Below are 16,242 nucleotides of genomic sequence, written 5' to 3' on the forward strand. Positions count from 1 at the left end.
ACAAAGATCTGGGGTGGGTATATTCGGGCATACACTCGTGTTGAAAATTCTGAGACTTTTTCGATTGTGTAGTCAAATTAAAGCTTAACCTGATGTCTGAATGAACAAGCAAGAACTTAACTTTGATGGCTTCGATATTTATGGCCACAAGCTAAACGTTTGTTTCAAAGGAGACGGTGTTCTGTCTTCCTCATTCATGATAAAACGTTCTCGGAGGTTTTCCTGGTCGTTTGTGTTCCTTGCTTTCTTTGTTTTTTCTGTTGCTGTTGCGCTGTGTAAAGTAAGTCTGGAGCTTTGTTATGTTTCTTACATGTTATTTTTGCTAATGCTTAATGTTTATAAGCCTAAAGTTGCTTTTTTTAATTAAACGAGGGAATTTTATTTCTGACCCTTGTGTTCCCACTTTGTCCGAACACCCTACCCCCAAGGAAAATTCCACAGTATCCATCCCTAACTAGCGAGAGGAAGGGCGTTGATTTTGCGATTTACCATCGAAGATTCAGCCAAACAGCTTAAGGCTAGACGTTGTTGTCACTTCCCAAATCTGGGTAAATCTCATGCCAAAGGCACACTATAAAGTGTTTCAAGCATTATTTACGAAAAATTCGAAACCCAAACAGATAACATAAAATGTTCGAAGTGCAGTATGGGTACCAGCTGATGGGTTCTTTTCCATCATCGCTACACGATTGGATGCCGTTAAACAATTAGGTCTTCAAAACATGTACTGACTCCCAGAATGCATTTTTTTCTACTAAGTAGTCAGTCCAAAGTGAGAAAAAAAATCCTTTTGATGCCCTCCATCCATATATATTTTGACTTGATTCGGTGAGTTTATTTGTCCAATTCCAAAAAGGATTATCTGGGAGACCTTGATAGTGTTCTCACGTATGGGAGACAGCTGAATAATTGAAGGCGGTTACCATTTTGAAGTGGATGTATGGGGCTGTTGCTTAACTGTCCCCTCACCACTTTCACAGGGGTTGTAGAGTTTGTTGGGGTCGTGAGGTTCCTTGAAAGTTGCAAGTATTGTGTTACAGTTTTAGATGTAAAGCTGGGATATCGGGATTGTAAGAGTAGGATATTTGAAGGGTTTAGGTTCTATTGTCAGGTTTGAGGAAATTCTGAGGGGTCGGAGCCTGTTGGTAAGGGAGCCACATTTTCTTGTGGTTCTGCTGGGCTTGAATTTTGCTGTAAGATTTGTCTTACTGGGTCCTGATTATAACCCCACAAACTTTGAAAAGAGTCACTTGGTTACCTTTCTTACACCTCCAGTTTTCGTTTCCTCCTTTTTCTGAGGTTTGATTAGGATTTTACCCTGTTCATTCTTGCAAAGTGCATTTGAGCATATTCAGGCCTTATGTATGAGAATGCATGGCTTGCTTGAAGTCAGCATGGTAGAATTTTGCTTGTGTGGCCCTCCTTGCAGGAAGTCTTGTCATTAACAGTGACCAGTTGTTTCATCTGGACAGTGGTGCTTCTAATGCTGGTTTGCATAAAATTGTTCTACATCATTGTTGATAAAGGTAAGCTTTAGTTTCAGAGGTTGTGCTTCTTCTCCATTGTTTTTTCCCTCTTTGTTTATTTAGTTCTTTTTATTCTTAGAAAGATATTACTCTCCAGTTAAAAACTGTATTTGTTATCATCTTCCTTGCCTACTAGAATCTGTGTTAATTGTGAAAGATCTTGGAGTTCAGTTTACAAGATCTGGGAGATTTGGAAAAGAGACCAAGCAATTCATTGAACAAGAAAGAATTGTGGATGTCATCATAAATGAAGTTATAACCATGGTATAGACCAGTGCATTTCTTTATCCCATGGGACTAATTCTTGCTCAGACTTCCAGAACAGACATTTTTTGGTTCAAACATTCTCATAAAAAACTGCTATTTTGAGCACTTGTACATTGTAAAGGGGACATTACCAAACAACAAGACAGCGAAACACCGATTCAAACAACGACACAACGAAACGTCTATGACCCCACCATACATTGAATACTAACCGACAAAGGTTGGATTTGAGATTAAACATCGTTTTAGGCCTAATAAGTTATTGTTCTTAATCTCAGTCTTAATCTGAATCCTAAGCTAAACCTAAACCTAACCCTAACCCTAACCTAAACCCTAACCCTAACCCTAACAAAAATAACGTTTTAGGCCTAACTAGGCCTAAAATGATCTTTAATCTCAAATCCAACCTTTGTCTGTTAGTATTCAGTGTATGGTGGGGTCATACATGGTGTTTTAGTGTTTCATTTGGGTGTTTCGCTGTTTCGTGGTTTAGTAATGCGTGTGTAAAGGCCTACAATTTGGATGACCAGGTGCTAGAGAATTGGGACGAGTGGATAGGGGTGGTGAAGGGTACAAGAAGAACTCTTCTAACCCACCTCCCCCTTACCATTGTCAACCTTTTTCTTTTTCTTTTTTTTTTTTGATTGTCTCACCCCTTTGTCAGCCTCATCATCCAAGGTGGCAGCAAAATCAATAATCATATTATTATTCATCCCTTTCTCTGCAGCAAAATACACCAGCTTGACATGCTGATTCCCATGCTACCGGTACCCAAAAACCTCTTTTGAAAAGACAGTGTCTTCGTTTTGAAAAGCTAGTCTTTCAACATGGCCACATGATAGGAAAATCAAGAATATTTACCACAAGGGTTTGTGGAAGATGAAAACGTCCTAAAAAAGTACTTTTGCTTGAGAAAAATGGTATAATAGCTCCCCTAATTGACTGTGAGCTGACAAACGGCTGACAGACAGCCAACAGTTAGCCGATAAGGAAGCAATAAATGTCAAACAATTAGCTGACTCTCAACTGACAAATGCCCAATAGTCAGCTAAGTTTGTTATTGATAGCTGAATGGGGCTGACTTTAGAGAAGTAAGCTACAACTTGTCTCATTTGTTGCTCTTTTGTGTGCCTTCATTTTCTTCATTTCAGACCAATCCCCTGAAAAACAGCCATAGAGTTTGCAGAACTCAACCAATTTGTTGCTTGGTTAACAAGTTTCAATTCATTTTACCCAGTCATAATTTTCTTCTGTCTAGTCTGTTGGTCAACTGTTATAGTGTACTCTGCATGGTAGAATTTGGGTGAATGTTGGTTTACTTTTTTTATAGTCACCTGTGGAGTGACAAACAATTGTGAGAGCTTCTTCATTATTGCTGCAGTTTTTCCCTAATCTAAAGACCAACATTTTAATTTCTTTAAGTTAATATTTTGGTTGTTAATTTTGGTCACTGTTTCTGCCCAAAATCCATTTCCTACCCCACTGACAATCACACATACACACACTCCCATAAAGCAAATTTAAATTATTGCATGCAGTGGTCAAAGGTTTCTGTAGTGGCCAGGATTTAAGTGATCTCAAGATAAATACAATGACACCTGAACAAAATATTTTTTATCATTTTGGATAACTCTGGTTTTGTTTCTTCCCATTCACAGGCACCAAGTGGTTTTCTATTTGATGCTGTTGATTACCGATGACACAGAGGATAATACAAAGGAAAAGCAAAAAACTCTTTCCTCTCTTTACGGTAAAACTCATGATCTTTGTTCCATTCCCAAACCAGCTGCGGGTCATGGCTCAACTTAAAAAAAAGTGCTTTGTATAAGATGCAATACTCCTGCTTTATTTTCCGTTTGAGTTGAAATCTGATAGCAACTCTCTTTTGCTAAATGGCAAGCATAGTCTTTTAATGAACAGTACTATGGCAAAGTACTATTATAACATGACTTCCTTGCAACACCCCTTTTTAAGGACGGTGCCTACTAATTAAAGATCTTTTTGTCCCGGTGTGTGATTATGCAGGAATGTAGATCTTAACAAGTGTTATTGAAATCCAAAAAGAAAATTGGGGGTAACCACGCATTTTCAAAGATAGTTCATGAATACTCTTTGTAAAAAGCTTTAGAAACAAAGCAATGTATGGCGTTCTTTCTTAAATTGAAGCTTAATTATCTCTCAAAAATGCATGGTTACCCCCAATTTTTTTGGATACCAAGAGTACTTACTAAGATTACTTTTTCCGGATAGTTTTAAACTGCACAAAAATCTCCCTGTATTAGTAAGCATCACCGATAGGAAATCCGAGTATCTCGAGATGCGCAGAACATGTGCGCAATAACAATAGTAGGCACCGTCCTTAAATATTGAAGTCCAATAACTGCAAGCCCTCTTATTTCCTCTGTAAAAAACAAAAGGGGGTTGGCTCTTTAACTACCAAACCATTGCTATATGGGACCCCTTCAACTCCAATCATTTCTTGAATTTTTTCAATCCTACAGTTGTACTTTTTGCCAGGGGTGTTCTATTTAACCTTCCTTTGTAGGTTTGACTCACAATCATATTTGGTAAATCATGTGACCAAAACAGAAAAATGCCTAAAAAACTCCGTTGAGTTAACTCATTTTTCACAATCTTTTAATGCAACACTACATACACAGATCTAACATAAAATCTGTAGCATGAATTTTGAAAAAAGGTATTTCAAAACAACGTTATTGGACGTCCTAAGGCCCTCCTTTGATTACACTTTTCAAAATATCAGTTCCATTTTTGTCCAAAACTGGAAAAAATTCCATGCTACAGTTTACAAAAAAATGAGTAAGATTTGGGGCTTTTCCCATCCAGTGAAAAAATTTGCTTCTTCCTTCGTTCCCTGAGAGGTTTTTATATATTTTTACCTGAAAGGCAGGGCAAAGGAGTCGGGACTAGTTGTTGATGTGCCTTCTGATAGGCCATTTCGAGTTCTTTCCTGGTTCCTCTTCAAAGCTAGGCTAAGTGTGAAGTTTTTGTTATGAAAAGTAGTGCATTATTATGTATAAAGTAGAACTAATTACCATCACAAAACCTTCACACTCGGTACTCACTTGAAGAGGGGGTAGACATGAACTCGGGAAAATGGCCTATTGAAGTGATCGTCGAGATTTTCCATTGAAAAACAGTACTTCATGGAAACCATCCATGCAACCTTTTGATGGCTTTTTTGACTCCTTAAAAAAGCTCCTTAGCAACAATGTCCTTCCATAGTTAAGTGCCAGCCCCCTTAGGTTGAAACGTGTCTGTTGCTTAAACCATTGACTCCTGGGCGGAACTGGCAGAATTTACGGTGTGTCCTAATGCCAGGCCAATTTAGGAGTTGGAGGAGTGAATGGGTCATCACTCCCAATGGCTAACATTTAACCCATTGACTGGTGTTATTTTTTCTTTGGAAAGTAGTGTCCTTGTCTGAAGTGATGCCATAGTAATAATGATGATGATTGATTTATTATTGACAGCAAAAGACTACCTGTCCTCTTTTTATCCTGCTACATAATGTAGCAGAAAGTTTTGGCATCTTGTTGCCTTCGTTTTGCTTGTGTTGTTTGCTGTGTTTTCACAGCTATTTACTATCACCCTACAAGACGAAACCACTGTCACAAAAAATGATTCCTTAATTCCAAGATTAAGCACATGGTATCATTACTACAGATTTGATTAACCTTAAACCGATTTCTTCTCTGTGATTTGCTGGTGAATCCTCCTACTGACAGCCAAATTGCACTAGCACCAGGAGTTAGTGTTGGAATTGTTGTGCTTCAAACCCTCCAAAGATGGGGAAGGAACGGACGAGTATGCTCAGTGCAGAAGAAAAACAGCACATGGACAAAGTAAGCCACTAAAGCATAAGGGAAAACAAAAGCAATGAGATAACAAACGTTTTGTGTGTAGGGATACCACACCAATATTCTAAACTCAAGGAAACAAAGCATTTTGGGCACAGATATTCGCACTATATTATTGTTTGTTAGTCTGAGAATGCCCTTCTTTTTTTGTTTTGTTAGTCATCAATGCCTTGTCTGGAACACCATCAAAGCCAATTTATCGTGGTATGACAGCAGATACTTGAATCAAAAATAAACTTGTAAATGCCGGGGCCGGGGGGGTCCTGTAAATTATCAAATCAAATGCAAAATTCAGGCTGAAACTGGAGATCAACTGTGGACACATTAGTTTCAGTCTTAGTAACTGCATCCAAGCTGGTGACAAGGACTGTTGGTTGAGTGTCCAATTTGTGCTTTTATGGGTGAAGTAAATGTTTTTATTGCTGGATCAAGGCAGGAGGTACATTGTACGCTAAGTAAAGTTAACTCATCAAATCTCCCTCATTAATCTCAATGCTTAAGACCTATCCGAAGAGAGCCACTTTAAAACAACCCAGAGTCATGACCAAGAAAACAGAAGTGTGGAATCTGCATTGGTCCCCAGAACAGACTCTGGGAAAAAGATCAAACAAAAACAAAAACAATAGCCATGTATAGCTTTAAAGATCAGTTGCCTTGCTTCTTTGCAATGCGTGATGTTATTCTCTGAAGACCCACCTTAAAATAGTTCATGGCTGACCCAACACAAAAGAAAACTCACATGTGGATAGGTTATCACTAAAACTCTGAACCGGCCATTGTCTATTGCACAAGGAGAGCATGGCGGGCCTCTTTTTTAGAGGCGACAGAATGGCTGTGAAAAATTAAGCATTTTTCCCATCAGTCCTTTTGGTGACCACTTTGGAACTCAAAAGTTATTTTTCACATGTCTCAAGCTAAGTAATGAGTTTAAAAACTGTTTGTTATTGTTGAGAACTTTCTGAGACTTACGCTGCTTATTGATATTTTCAAATTATGGTTTTATGCAACAAATTACTATATTAATTGTTTGTTGGTTATCATATAGGCTACAGGTAGACCACTTTTCAATGTTTATTCAGGCACCTTATGCCATTTATATCTAAATAAATCTCAGTCACTGTAAACATCATTTTACTCTTTTATTTATGGTTTGTGTGATACAATCTAGAATTTTACAAAGTGAAATAAATAACCTATTATTGTACCAAATATATGTATAACAACAGGTATCAAAATACTGAAAGGATGCCTTGCTTAGTTCCTTAACTGCATAAATTAATTTTTAATGTCATGCAATGCTGTACTATTTTACTGTATGTCATGCAATGCTTCCTGTTGTGTGACACATCTCAAAGTGGATGATACTCTACTTTTTTACCTAGGCTAGTTGCAATGTTATTAAGCATTCATGCAAATATCAGGAGTTAAAGCATTCAAAGTCGTGACATAATCACTGTCTGTCTTTTCTTATCAGCTCTTTCACCATATCTTTGAAATTGAACTCCTCGGTGTCATGGTATTCAAAAGACTTGACCCCCTTAAAACTCTGATTTAAGTCGTTGGTTTGAACTGGCATAAATCAACTTCTCCCATGGACTGATGTCATCTGGGCACCTGAAAAAGGCAATGCCTGATTTTATGTTGTTCAGGAGTTTTTTCAAGACTCGGAAAAAGGGCACAACCTTCACCCACCTCCACTGAAGAATTGTTGTAAGTTCAGGAACAGAATATGTGAAACAAAATCAAAAGGACGAGGGAACAAAAGTAGTAGTATTAAGCACACAGCCTGGAAAGGTGTCCTGTTTTCAATGGGACACAACCATGCATAACTCTAGAAAAAAAAACTTTGAAACTCGCTTATGGTCTCTGTGGATTCTTTTTCACAGCCTATATCTATTTTATTTTTATTTTGGTTGCCTCTCTGTGTGATTCAGTTTGTTTTAAGCCACATGACAAGTTCTTTAATTTCAATTTTTTCGATTAGTGAGGCATTGATTTTGACTTCTTCACTCCCCATCTGTTAGAAAACAGTTAAAAGTATGTCATTCAAATGGAACCATTTGCAACTACTGGTATATTTTCTTGTTTGAGATGATGTATGTCAGTTCTAAATGAGAGTTCAGTCTTTGCAATAGACTTGCCACAAGTCGACCTCACGATAATCCCAGGATAAAATGTTTTCGGCGAGCGAATCGTGATTTTTCGTACGCGAAGTGGATGAGCGAGCGACCAAGTCGCGAGAGGTCGACCTTCGTTCCGCGCGTATCTAGACGAAGGACTTTTCGAAAGTCTATCTTTGCAACGATGCTAAGTCAGTTCTGCTTAGCTGGAGGTATGTAACAATATCAAATTATGAATTGAGGGAATAGGTGAAGCCTTTGCCATTTTAAACTGTCTTATAAATTTAACTTACCAGTAAATAAATCCAACTGCATCTTTCATATAGCCGGTGTCGCGTTGAAACCGAACATCAAAGAGGATGTAGCAAGGTTCACCCAAGCTGGAGGATGTCTTCCTTCATTTGATTGAAAAGCTTTTCATTTGTTTCTTGGGAGAAGTCGGGCAGTGGCTCAGCAGATGTTTCCACCACTATTTCTTTTCTGTCCTTTATCCTCATGATTGCATAGGCATGCTTTTGCTTAAGCTTGATGGCTGTAAAAATGGCTTTGCATTTCTCGTTAACTGGAATCTGAAAATATGGATGAGAATTAACAGGTTATTAAAAAATTGCATTTATGCCAGCAACATACCTACAGTGTATTTTAGTTGAAATGAAGTAAAGTAATCAGGTCACAAGTACTCACCATTATTTTAAGAAATGTTGAAGTTTTCTCTCTGATTCTGAAAAGAGAAAAAGGCCATTACTTTATTCTTAAAAGTGTTAATTATTGGGAATTAGCAACCAATGGTGACTAAAATAATCGCCATGTTTATTCCTAGAAGCAATTTTTTAAACAGCAACATGGAAGGAAGAACTCCATGAAACTCGGTATGATTTCAAATAACTATTTCTGTTAATTGAAACAAAGACAGTAATGTGCAAAAAAATGAAATTTGAGCATTCTCTTTAAGGACTAGTGTAAAGTGAAGTGCATTAATTTAGTTTAACTTAAGGTAAAAGTATCTGCAGCCTACCTGTAATCTCAGCTTAAATGGCAAACTCTCTTAAGTGACTATCAATTTTCAGCTCTGCTTATGGTTTATATATGTTATCAATTCAATGTAATTTTCTATATTTAATCTTGCATGGTAATGTTAGTATTTTAAGTGTCCACACTGCAGTTTAATTTTCTCATCACATACCCACGTAAATTAGCTAATGTTTTCCATTTAAGGTAAAATAGAGGAGACATTAAAACATGACTTTGTTACTGGTTAAAATATATTGCAAAGAGAAATATGCGCCACAATTAAAAAAAAAAATTGGAAAACTAATGAAAACACTATATTACGCGTTCCCTAGGTCCTTGGATATTCAATTAAGCCCATACATATCGTGTAAAATATAATAAGGAAAACTAGAATGTGTTGTATCTGTAATTCTAATTTTTTATGGTGTTAAACTTTATTGTTTCCTTATATGGATTTCTTTCACGGTACGCGTTTGCATTCGCGAACAAAGGGAAAGAAACAGTGTAGAACACGTTTTGTTTGCATTCTTATAACTTATATAATTTAGTATACCGGAGAAATTGCAGTGCTTTCTTTCGTAGACCACTGCGCAAAATGAAACGAAAAGCTCTTCTGTAACTTTCACCGGAGGCCTTTGGGACTTTGTTTTAGAATTTTGTCAAGCCTGTGAAAATGTGCTGGGTGAAAGTTTTTGTGTGACTCTGTGAGAACGTAAACATTGCCATAAAAGGCGAGTTTGTTTGAAAAACGTGACAACATTGAACAAGAGTTGAAACAGGGTTTGATATTTGCGTTATGGAATTCACCTAGCTAGCATCTTTACGAACACTAGCCATCGCTATGAATATATGGAGATCACAGTTACTAAATATTACAAGCTGAAAATTTTTTCGCGACTGTTTCTTCCCAGTAATGCGGGTTACAAATTTTGGCAGCCAATATTACAGTGCAACGCGCCTTACCGTGGCCACCCAACAAAAGGCTTTCACATTTGACAATTACGTGTAATACGTCAACTCAAACAACCCATTCAACGGTGTTCAACTACAACCGTGCGAACTTTGCAAGAGGGGTGACTGTCAATCAAATTCGCTCACCCTGATTGGCGTATAAGTTTAAAAAAACTTTGTTAGGTGGCCACGGTAAGGCGCGTCGCACTGTAAAGGCTAACTTGTAACCGGTATTTTCAATTCCCTGACAGCAGGATCTCCTTTTCGTGAAGAAGACGTAGCAAGGAGTTGAAACTTCATATGTTTGGATTTTGTTTATTTTTAATTCACATCTTCAATGGTCATTCATAGACAAATAATATTTTTGTGTCTGTCACCACAAGTCTGCTTGCGGGTAAAATCACCTCGCCGGTCACGTAATCGCGGAGAAAATTTCACCTCGTCAAAAACGAAGCCAAATGTTGTTCATCCGCAGTAGGGTTTGTATTGTTTTCCCCTATCTACAATAAAACTTTCCCCATCAAGACCATCCCCACAAATGCGTTTTTGTTTTTGAAAACGTATTCTTTTCTGACTTTTAAGCATATATGTATATATTACAAGAACGACAATAACAAGCGATAAACAAACGATAAATAAAAGATGCCTGCTGATTTTACAAAACCAATGTGTATCAACTACTACAAAGTGCATTCGACTTCTCCACTTTTGAAAATGAACAAAGAAGTTTATTTTACTCCTGGTGATATGGAGCTCAATATTGAGACACGTCTTGCACTAGCAATAAAAGCTCTAATTGACGGTACGCTATTAGGAAATTTATACAGTAGATACAATATTTAGCTAATAAACCAAAATATGGATTTAATTATAATATAGTCTTCTACACATCAAACTTTCAAAATAGTCCTACATCAGACTCATAAATTGTATCAAACATGAACATCATTATCTCTTCTAGCCAGGACAAGACATGCTTCCAAAACTCAAAAGATATCCTGCAGGAGAAGAAGTAAATGCTCGACGGATTCTGCTGCTTCTTGACAGAACAGTGCAATTTGGCAATCTCCACTACACCAATGTAAAATTAAGTCTCACGTGTTGTAAAGAGTGACGTTGAGGCACAAAAGTTTGGACATGTGTTAGTTTTAATAAAATCCTAACAAACTGTACATCAGAAATAATCATGAATAAATGCAGACAGTTTTTTTTTATGCAAGGGCCAGCTGAGCCAAAGTACAAGTGCCAGATCTTGGGAGATCTAACCAACAAATAATATTAGGGACTAAAACACCAAAAATAATTATGCTATGCTGGTGTATGGCTGTGAGGATATATGTTTTTTGTGTTGACCCATATTTCGGTCAGGCACAGCCGGACCTTCTTCAGGGAGTTAAGTGACTAACGTGTGTATTGATCTTTTTTCACAAAGTACCCTCTGCGAAGGTGGGTAACCTTAACTGGTGACCCTAGGGATTTTCACGTGTCTACTTTTGGCGGGGGAATTTTGTTATTGATCTGTAGCCGTTGTTGTTGATCCGGTCCTGGTCCGGTCCGGTCCCAATCTGATTTTGCCAATGACACGTTATGCAGCAAAGCTTGGATCACTTTGCAAAGGGGAAACATATTTGTGGTGCAGGGTTACTGGAGTAAATCCAAGTTACTAAAGTTAGTACTGATGGAACCGGGGGAGGATTTGAGATGTCTGGATGGTCAGTGACTTTCTCAATTTTTATCTAAATTTATCCACCTTTTTGTAATTTTTTAAGATATTGTGTAGTTGCATTTTGATGATTCCTTTCCATTTTTAATAATTGATGTCCACTCCTGAACATGCATTAATAATAATATTATTAGTTTTTTCTGCCCATTGTAGTCGTTTGTTTGCGTGTTTAATGTTTTTTCTGTTATAAATATGTGTACCAAATATAATGGCTACTCTTTTGCTTCTTCCTTGTATTAATATCTCATGTTGTAATTCCTGTTGTACCAAACTATCTAACTTGGTGGAATGGCTATTTCCGTCCATAAATAATGGTTGCTTGGTAATCATATAGGCCTGAAAGCTAACACAACTTTTCAAACTTTTATTCAGGCACCTTATGCCATTTGTATAGGTAATCATACGACAGCGAATTTAATTTGGAAATAATTTGAACAAGTAGGTTTTCAAAAATAGTATCAAAATTGCAGGAAACCGTTAGGTTAGGGCAAAGCAATTTGAGCTTTTGAATAAACACACAGGTGCAACATTATTTCCAAATTTGAACGCCACCAAAAAAAGAGATTTGATTGGTTGTTTACCAAAACCTATGTTTATTGAGCCAAATCAAAACCGAGAATTCTGTGAGTAAAATTTTACTGAAATTACGTTTTTTGTGCACTGTGTTTGCAAAAAACTGCATTGCTCTCAGCCAATCAGAATCGAGTAATTTTTGTATCTATATTCTTAAATATTAACTTACATCTCAGTGACTGGTAAACATAATTAATTTTACTCCTTTATTCATGGTTTGTGTCATTACAATCCAGAATTTACAAAGTGGGAGATAAAATAAACCTATTACTATCGCCAAATAAATAACAACAGGGCCCGGTTGCTCTTTTTCAACAAGCAAGATCTAACGCTAATCCCAGATTAAAAATGAACCAAGGCGTTTATTTCTCTCCTCCCAAATGATATTCAACGCGGATATTCGGCAAAACTTTACATTAAAAGAAGTCAATCTTTTAAAAAACAAAAATTAGGAAAAGAAAAATCACCAAAAAAAGTTGAAAACATAGGAAACAAAAGTTTACGGCTAATCATGGCTTAAGTTAATCGTCTTTCGAACAACGGGACCAAGGGTCTGGCGTGCATGTAAGCGTTGTAGTATCAAAATGCTGAAAGGATTCCTTGCTTGGTTCCTTAAATAATGTCATTTTTCACTTCATGCAGTGCTCTATTATTTTACTGTATGGTCATGCAATGCTTCCTGTTATATGACACTTCTCAAAGCGGAATGGCAAAGGACCCTTAAATAGCGTTCTCCTTTTTTACTTAGGTAGTTGCAATGTTATTAAGCATTCATGCAAATATCAGGGGAATTAAAAGCATTCAAAAGTCATGAAATAAAAATCACTGTCTGGTCTTTTCTTATCAGCTCTTTCACCATATCCTTGGACTTGAACTCATCGGTTGTCATGGTATTTCACAAAGACTTGACCCCTTTAAACTCTGACTTTAAGTCGTTGGTTTGATACTGGCATAAATCAACTTCTCCCATGGAATGACATGTCATGTTCTGGGCACCTGAAAAAAGGCAATGCCTGCTGATAGATTATGTTGTTCAGGAGTTTTTCAAGACTCAGAAAAAGGGCCAAACCTTCACCCAAAACCTCCACTGAAGAATTGTTGTAAGTTCAGGCAACAGAATATGTGAAACAAAATCAATATGATGGGAACAAAAGAAGTAGTATATAGTATTAATAATAATTGTAAACATTACAGCCTGGAAGGGTGTCCTGTTTCAATGGGACACAACAGCTGCATTACTCAACAAAGAAAAAAAAACTCTGGATCTTGATTATGGTCTCTATTTGATTTCTTTTTCACAGCCTTCATCTCTTTCTTTTGGTTGTCCCTCCATGTGATCATGATTCAAATTTGTTTTAACCCACATGACAAGTTCTTTGATGTCTCATTTTCTGAGGAGTGAGCTGTCATTAATTTCGAGTTGCTCGTCCCCAATCTGTTAGAGAAACGGTTGAAAAGTATGTCATTCAAAATGGAACCGATTTGCACCCTAAAATTGTTTCTTGTGAGATGATTGTCACTTCTGAAGTGAGCCAGAGTTCAATCTTTGCAAAGATCTTAAGTCAGTTCTGCTTAGCTGGAGATGTGTAACAATATGGAAATTATGAATTGAGGGAAGGAATCGGTGAAGCCTTTGCCCATTTTACACTGTCTTATTAAATTTTACTGAACAGTAAATAAATCCAACTGCATCTTTCATATAGCCCGGTGGTCCCGTTGTAAACCGAACATCAAAGAGGATGTAGCAAGGTTCACCAAGCTGGAGGATGTCTTCCTTCATTTGATTGAAAAGCGTTTCATTGTTTCTTGGGAGAAGTCGGGCAGTGGCTCAGAACGATGTTTCCACCCACTATTTCTTTTCTGTCTTTATCCTCATGATTGCATAAGGCATGCTTTTTGCTTAAGCTTGATGGCTGTAAAAATGGCTTTGCATTTCTCATTAAACTGGAAACTGAAAATATGGATGAGGAAGTACAAGGTTATCAAAAAATTGCATTTATGCAGCAGCAACATACCTACAGTGTATTTTAGTTGAAATGAAGTAAAGTAATCAGGTCACAAGTACTCCCATTATTTTAAGAAATGTTGTTGAAGTTTTCTCTCTGATTCTGAAAGAGAAAAAGGCCATTACTTTATTCTTAAAATTGTTAATTATAATCATTATCATGATTGGAGCATGAAATTACATTAAGGTGACGAATCATTTTATAAAGCTGCTAAAAAAATGAGCAGCCAATGGTGACTCCATGAAACTACATATTATTTCAATAAATATTTCTGTTAATTGAAACAAAGATGATTATTTTAAGGCCATAATGTGCAAAAAATGACATTTTTGAGCATAAACTCTTTAAGGAGTGTAGTTTGCAGTGAAGTGCTTTAATAAAGGTAAATGTATCTCAGCCTACCTGTAATCTCAGCTTAAATGGCAAACACTGTTAAGTGGCTCTTGTTAATCCTATCAATTTCAGCTCTGCTTATGGTTTTATATATGTTATCAGTTTGATGTAAATTCTATATTTAATCTTGCACGTAAATGTTAGTATGTTCAATTGTACACATTGCAGTGTAATTTTCTCTTACCACGTACCCACGTAAATTAACTAATGTTTTCCATTTAAGGTAAAATATAGGAGAGTTATTAAAACATTATTTTGCTACTGGTTAAATTATCTTACAAAGAGAAACATGCGCCAGAATCAAAGAAAAAGTTTGGAAAACTAATGCAAACACTATATTTCGCGTTCCCTAGGATATTCAATTAACCCCAAATTTTAATTTATAGAGGATCGATGAAGTCGTGTAAAATGTAATTAAAAACTAGGATGTGTTGTATCTGTAATTCTAATTTTTTATGGTGTTAACTTTATTGTTCCCTTATATGGATTTCTTTCACGGCACGCGTTTGCATTCGCGAACAAAGGGAAAGAAACAGTTAGAACACGTTTTGTTTACATTATTAGTATCGTGGAAAATTGCAATGCCTTCTTTCGTAGACCTCTGCCCAAAATGAAACGAAAATCTCTTCCGTAACTTTCACCGGAGGCCTTTGGGCTTTGCTTTAGTATTCTATCAAGCCTATCATAATGATGAAGATGTGCTTGGTGAAAGTTTTGTGTGACTCTGTGAGAACCGTAAACATTGCCATAAATGGTAAGTTTTGTTGCGTTCAAAATGTGGGCGGAAAACATTAAGCAAGAGTCAATGGGGCTTAATGTTTATGCCATGGGATTCAGCTAGCTAGCATCTGTTCGAACAGTAGCCATCGCTATGAAAATACAAAATATAGCGATCACAGCTATTAAGGGTGCTTTCGATTAGGAAATCCGGATTTTCGGATTTCCAATCGAACACAAAATCCGAAAACGGATTTCACGACGGATTTTCTTAATTGAAATCCTTACCCGACATGGATTTCCAATCAGTGAATATGCGACAAAATCAGTTTTCAGATTTTGTGTTCGGTTGGAAATCCGAAGATGCAGATATCCCAATCGAACGCACCCTATAAAACAACATACTAAAAATTCGGTGTGGACTGTTTAATACTGCTAAAATAGCTCTATTGCAAGCGAAACCGAGGTTTCCAATATCTTGACAGCAGGATCTCCTTTATTGGAAAGAAATGTAGCAAGGAGTTAACTTCATAGCTTTTGATTTTTTAAAATTCACATCCCAAATCGTCAATCATAGAGAGAGTATTTTTATCAATGTCACACAAACCTTTGGACACTGTGACACCTGCACGCAAGTTGTACTACATACATACATCCATAAATAAAGTGTGTATGTACAAACCTTCGTGCAGGTGTCACAGTGATATTTTTATCCCCTGACATGTGTTGGGATGATCACCGCGCTCGTCACGCAATCGCAGAGAAAGCCCAAAATTCTCCATTTCACCTCGGCAAAAATGAAGCAAAATGTTTTTCATCGTCGCTAGCGTATCGTATCGTTTCACCTATTCACAATAAAATGCCCAAAAACCATCCCCACAAATGTTTCCGAGTGAAAAAGCCAAAATGGGGACTTTTGTAAACGGTTTTAAAAGCGGCATTTACATAACGGCGAGATTGGTGAAAAGTGGAGCCTAGAAAAAGCATCGTTTAAGAACGCACCAAAAAGGCGATAACGAAGTCAAACAGTCTGCAGGGACTAAACGGGACCACCCAAGCCAAGCCCACACAAAG

The 16,242-nt window shown here is 37.0% G+C and overlaps 1 protein-coding gene and 1 pseudogene across 1 annotated transcript; one reads left to right on the forward strand and one right to left on the reverse strand.

The window, feature by feature from the left end:
* Nucleotides 1-9: 9 nt before the first annotated feature.
* On the forward strand, nt 10-6,883 carry LOC138026794 (phosphatidylinositol N-acetylglucosaminyltransferase subunit H-like). Its single transcript, XM_068874244.1, has 5 exons — nt 10-280; nt 1,430-1,526; nt 1,663-1,789; nt 3,452-3,543; nt 5,834-6,883. Exons 1-5 carry the CDS (start codon nt 101-103, stop codon nt 5,896-5,898), a joined length of 561 nt encoding a protein of 186 aa, XP_068730345.1. The 5' UTR covers nt 10-100; the 3' UTR covers nt 5,899-6,883.
* LOC138025515 (uncharacterized) lies at nt 6,016-9,349 on the reverse strand (annotated as a pseudogene).
* Between the last annotated feature and the right edge of the window lie 6,893 nt (nt 9,350-16,242).

Source organism: Montipora capricornis, chromosome 12, assembly GCF_036669925.1.
Source record: "Montipora capricornis isolate CH-2021 chromosome 12, ASM3666992v2, whole genome shotgun sequence".
Taxonomy (NCBI): domain Eukaryota; kingdom Metazoa; phylum Cnidaria; class Anthozoa; order Scleractinia; family Acroporidae; genus Montipora; species Montipora capricornis.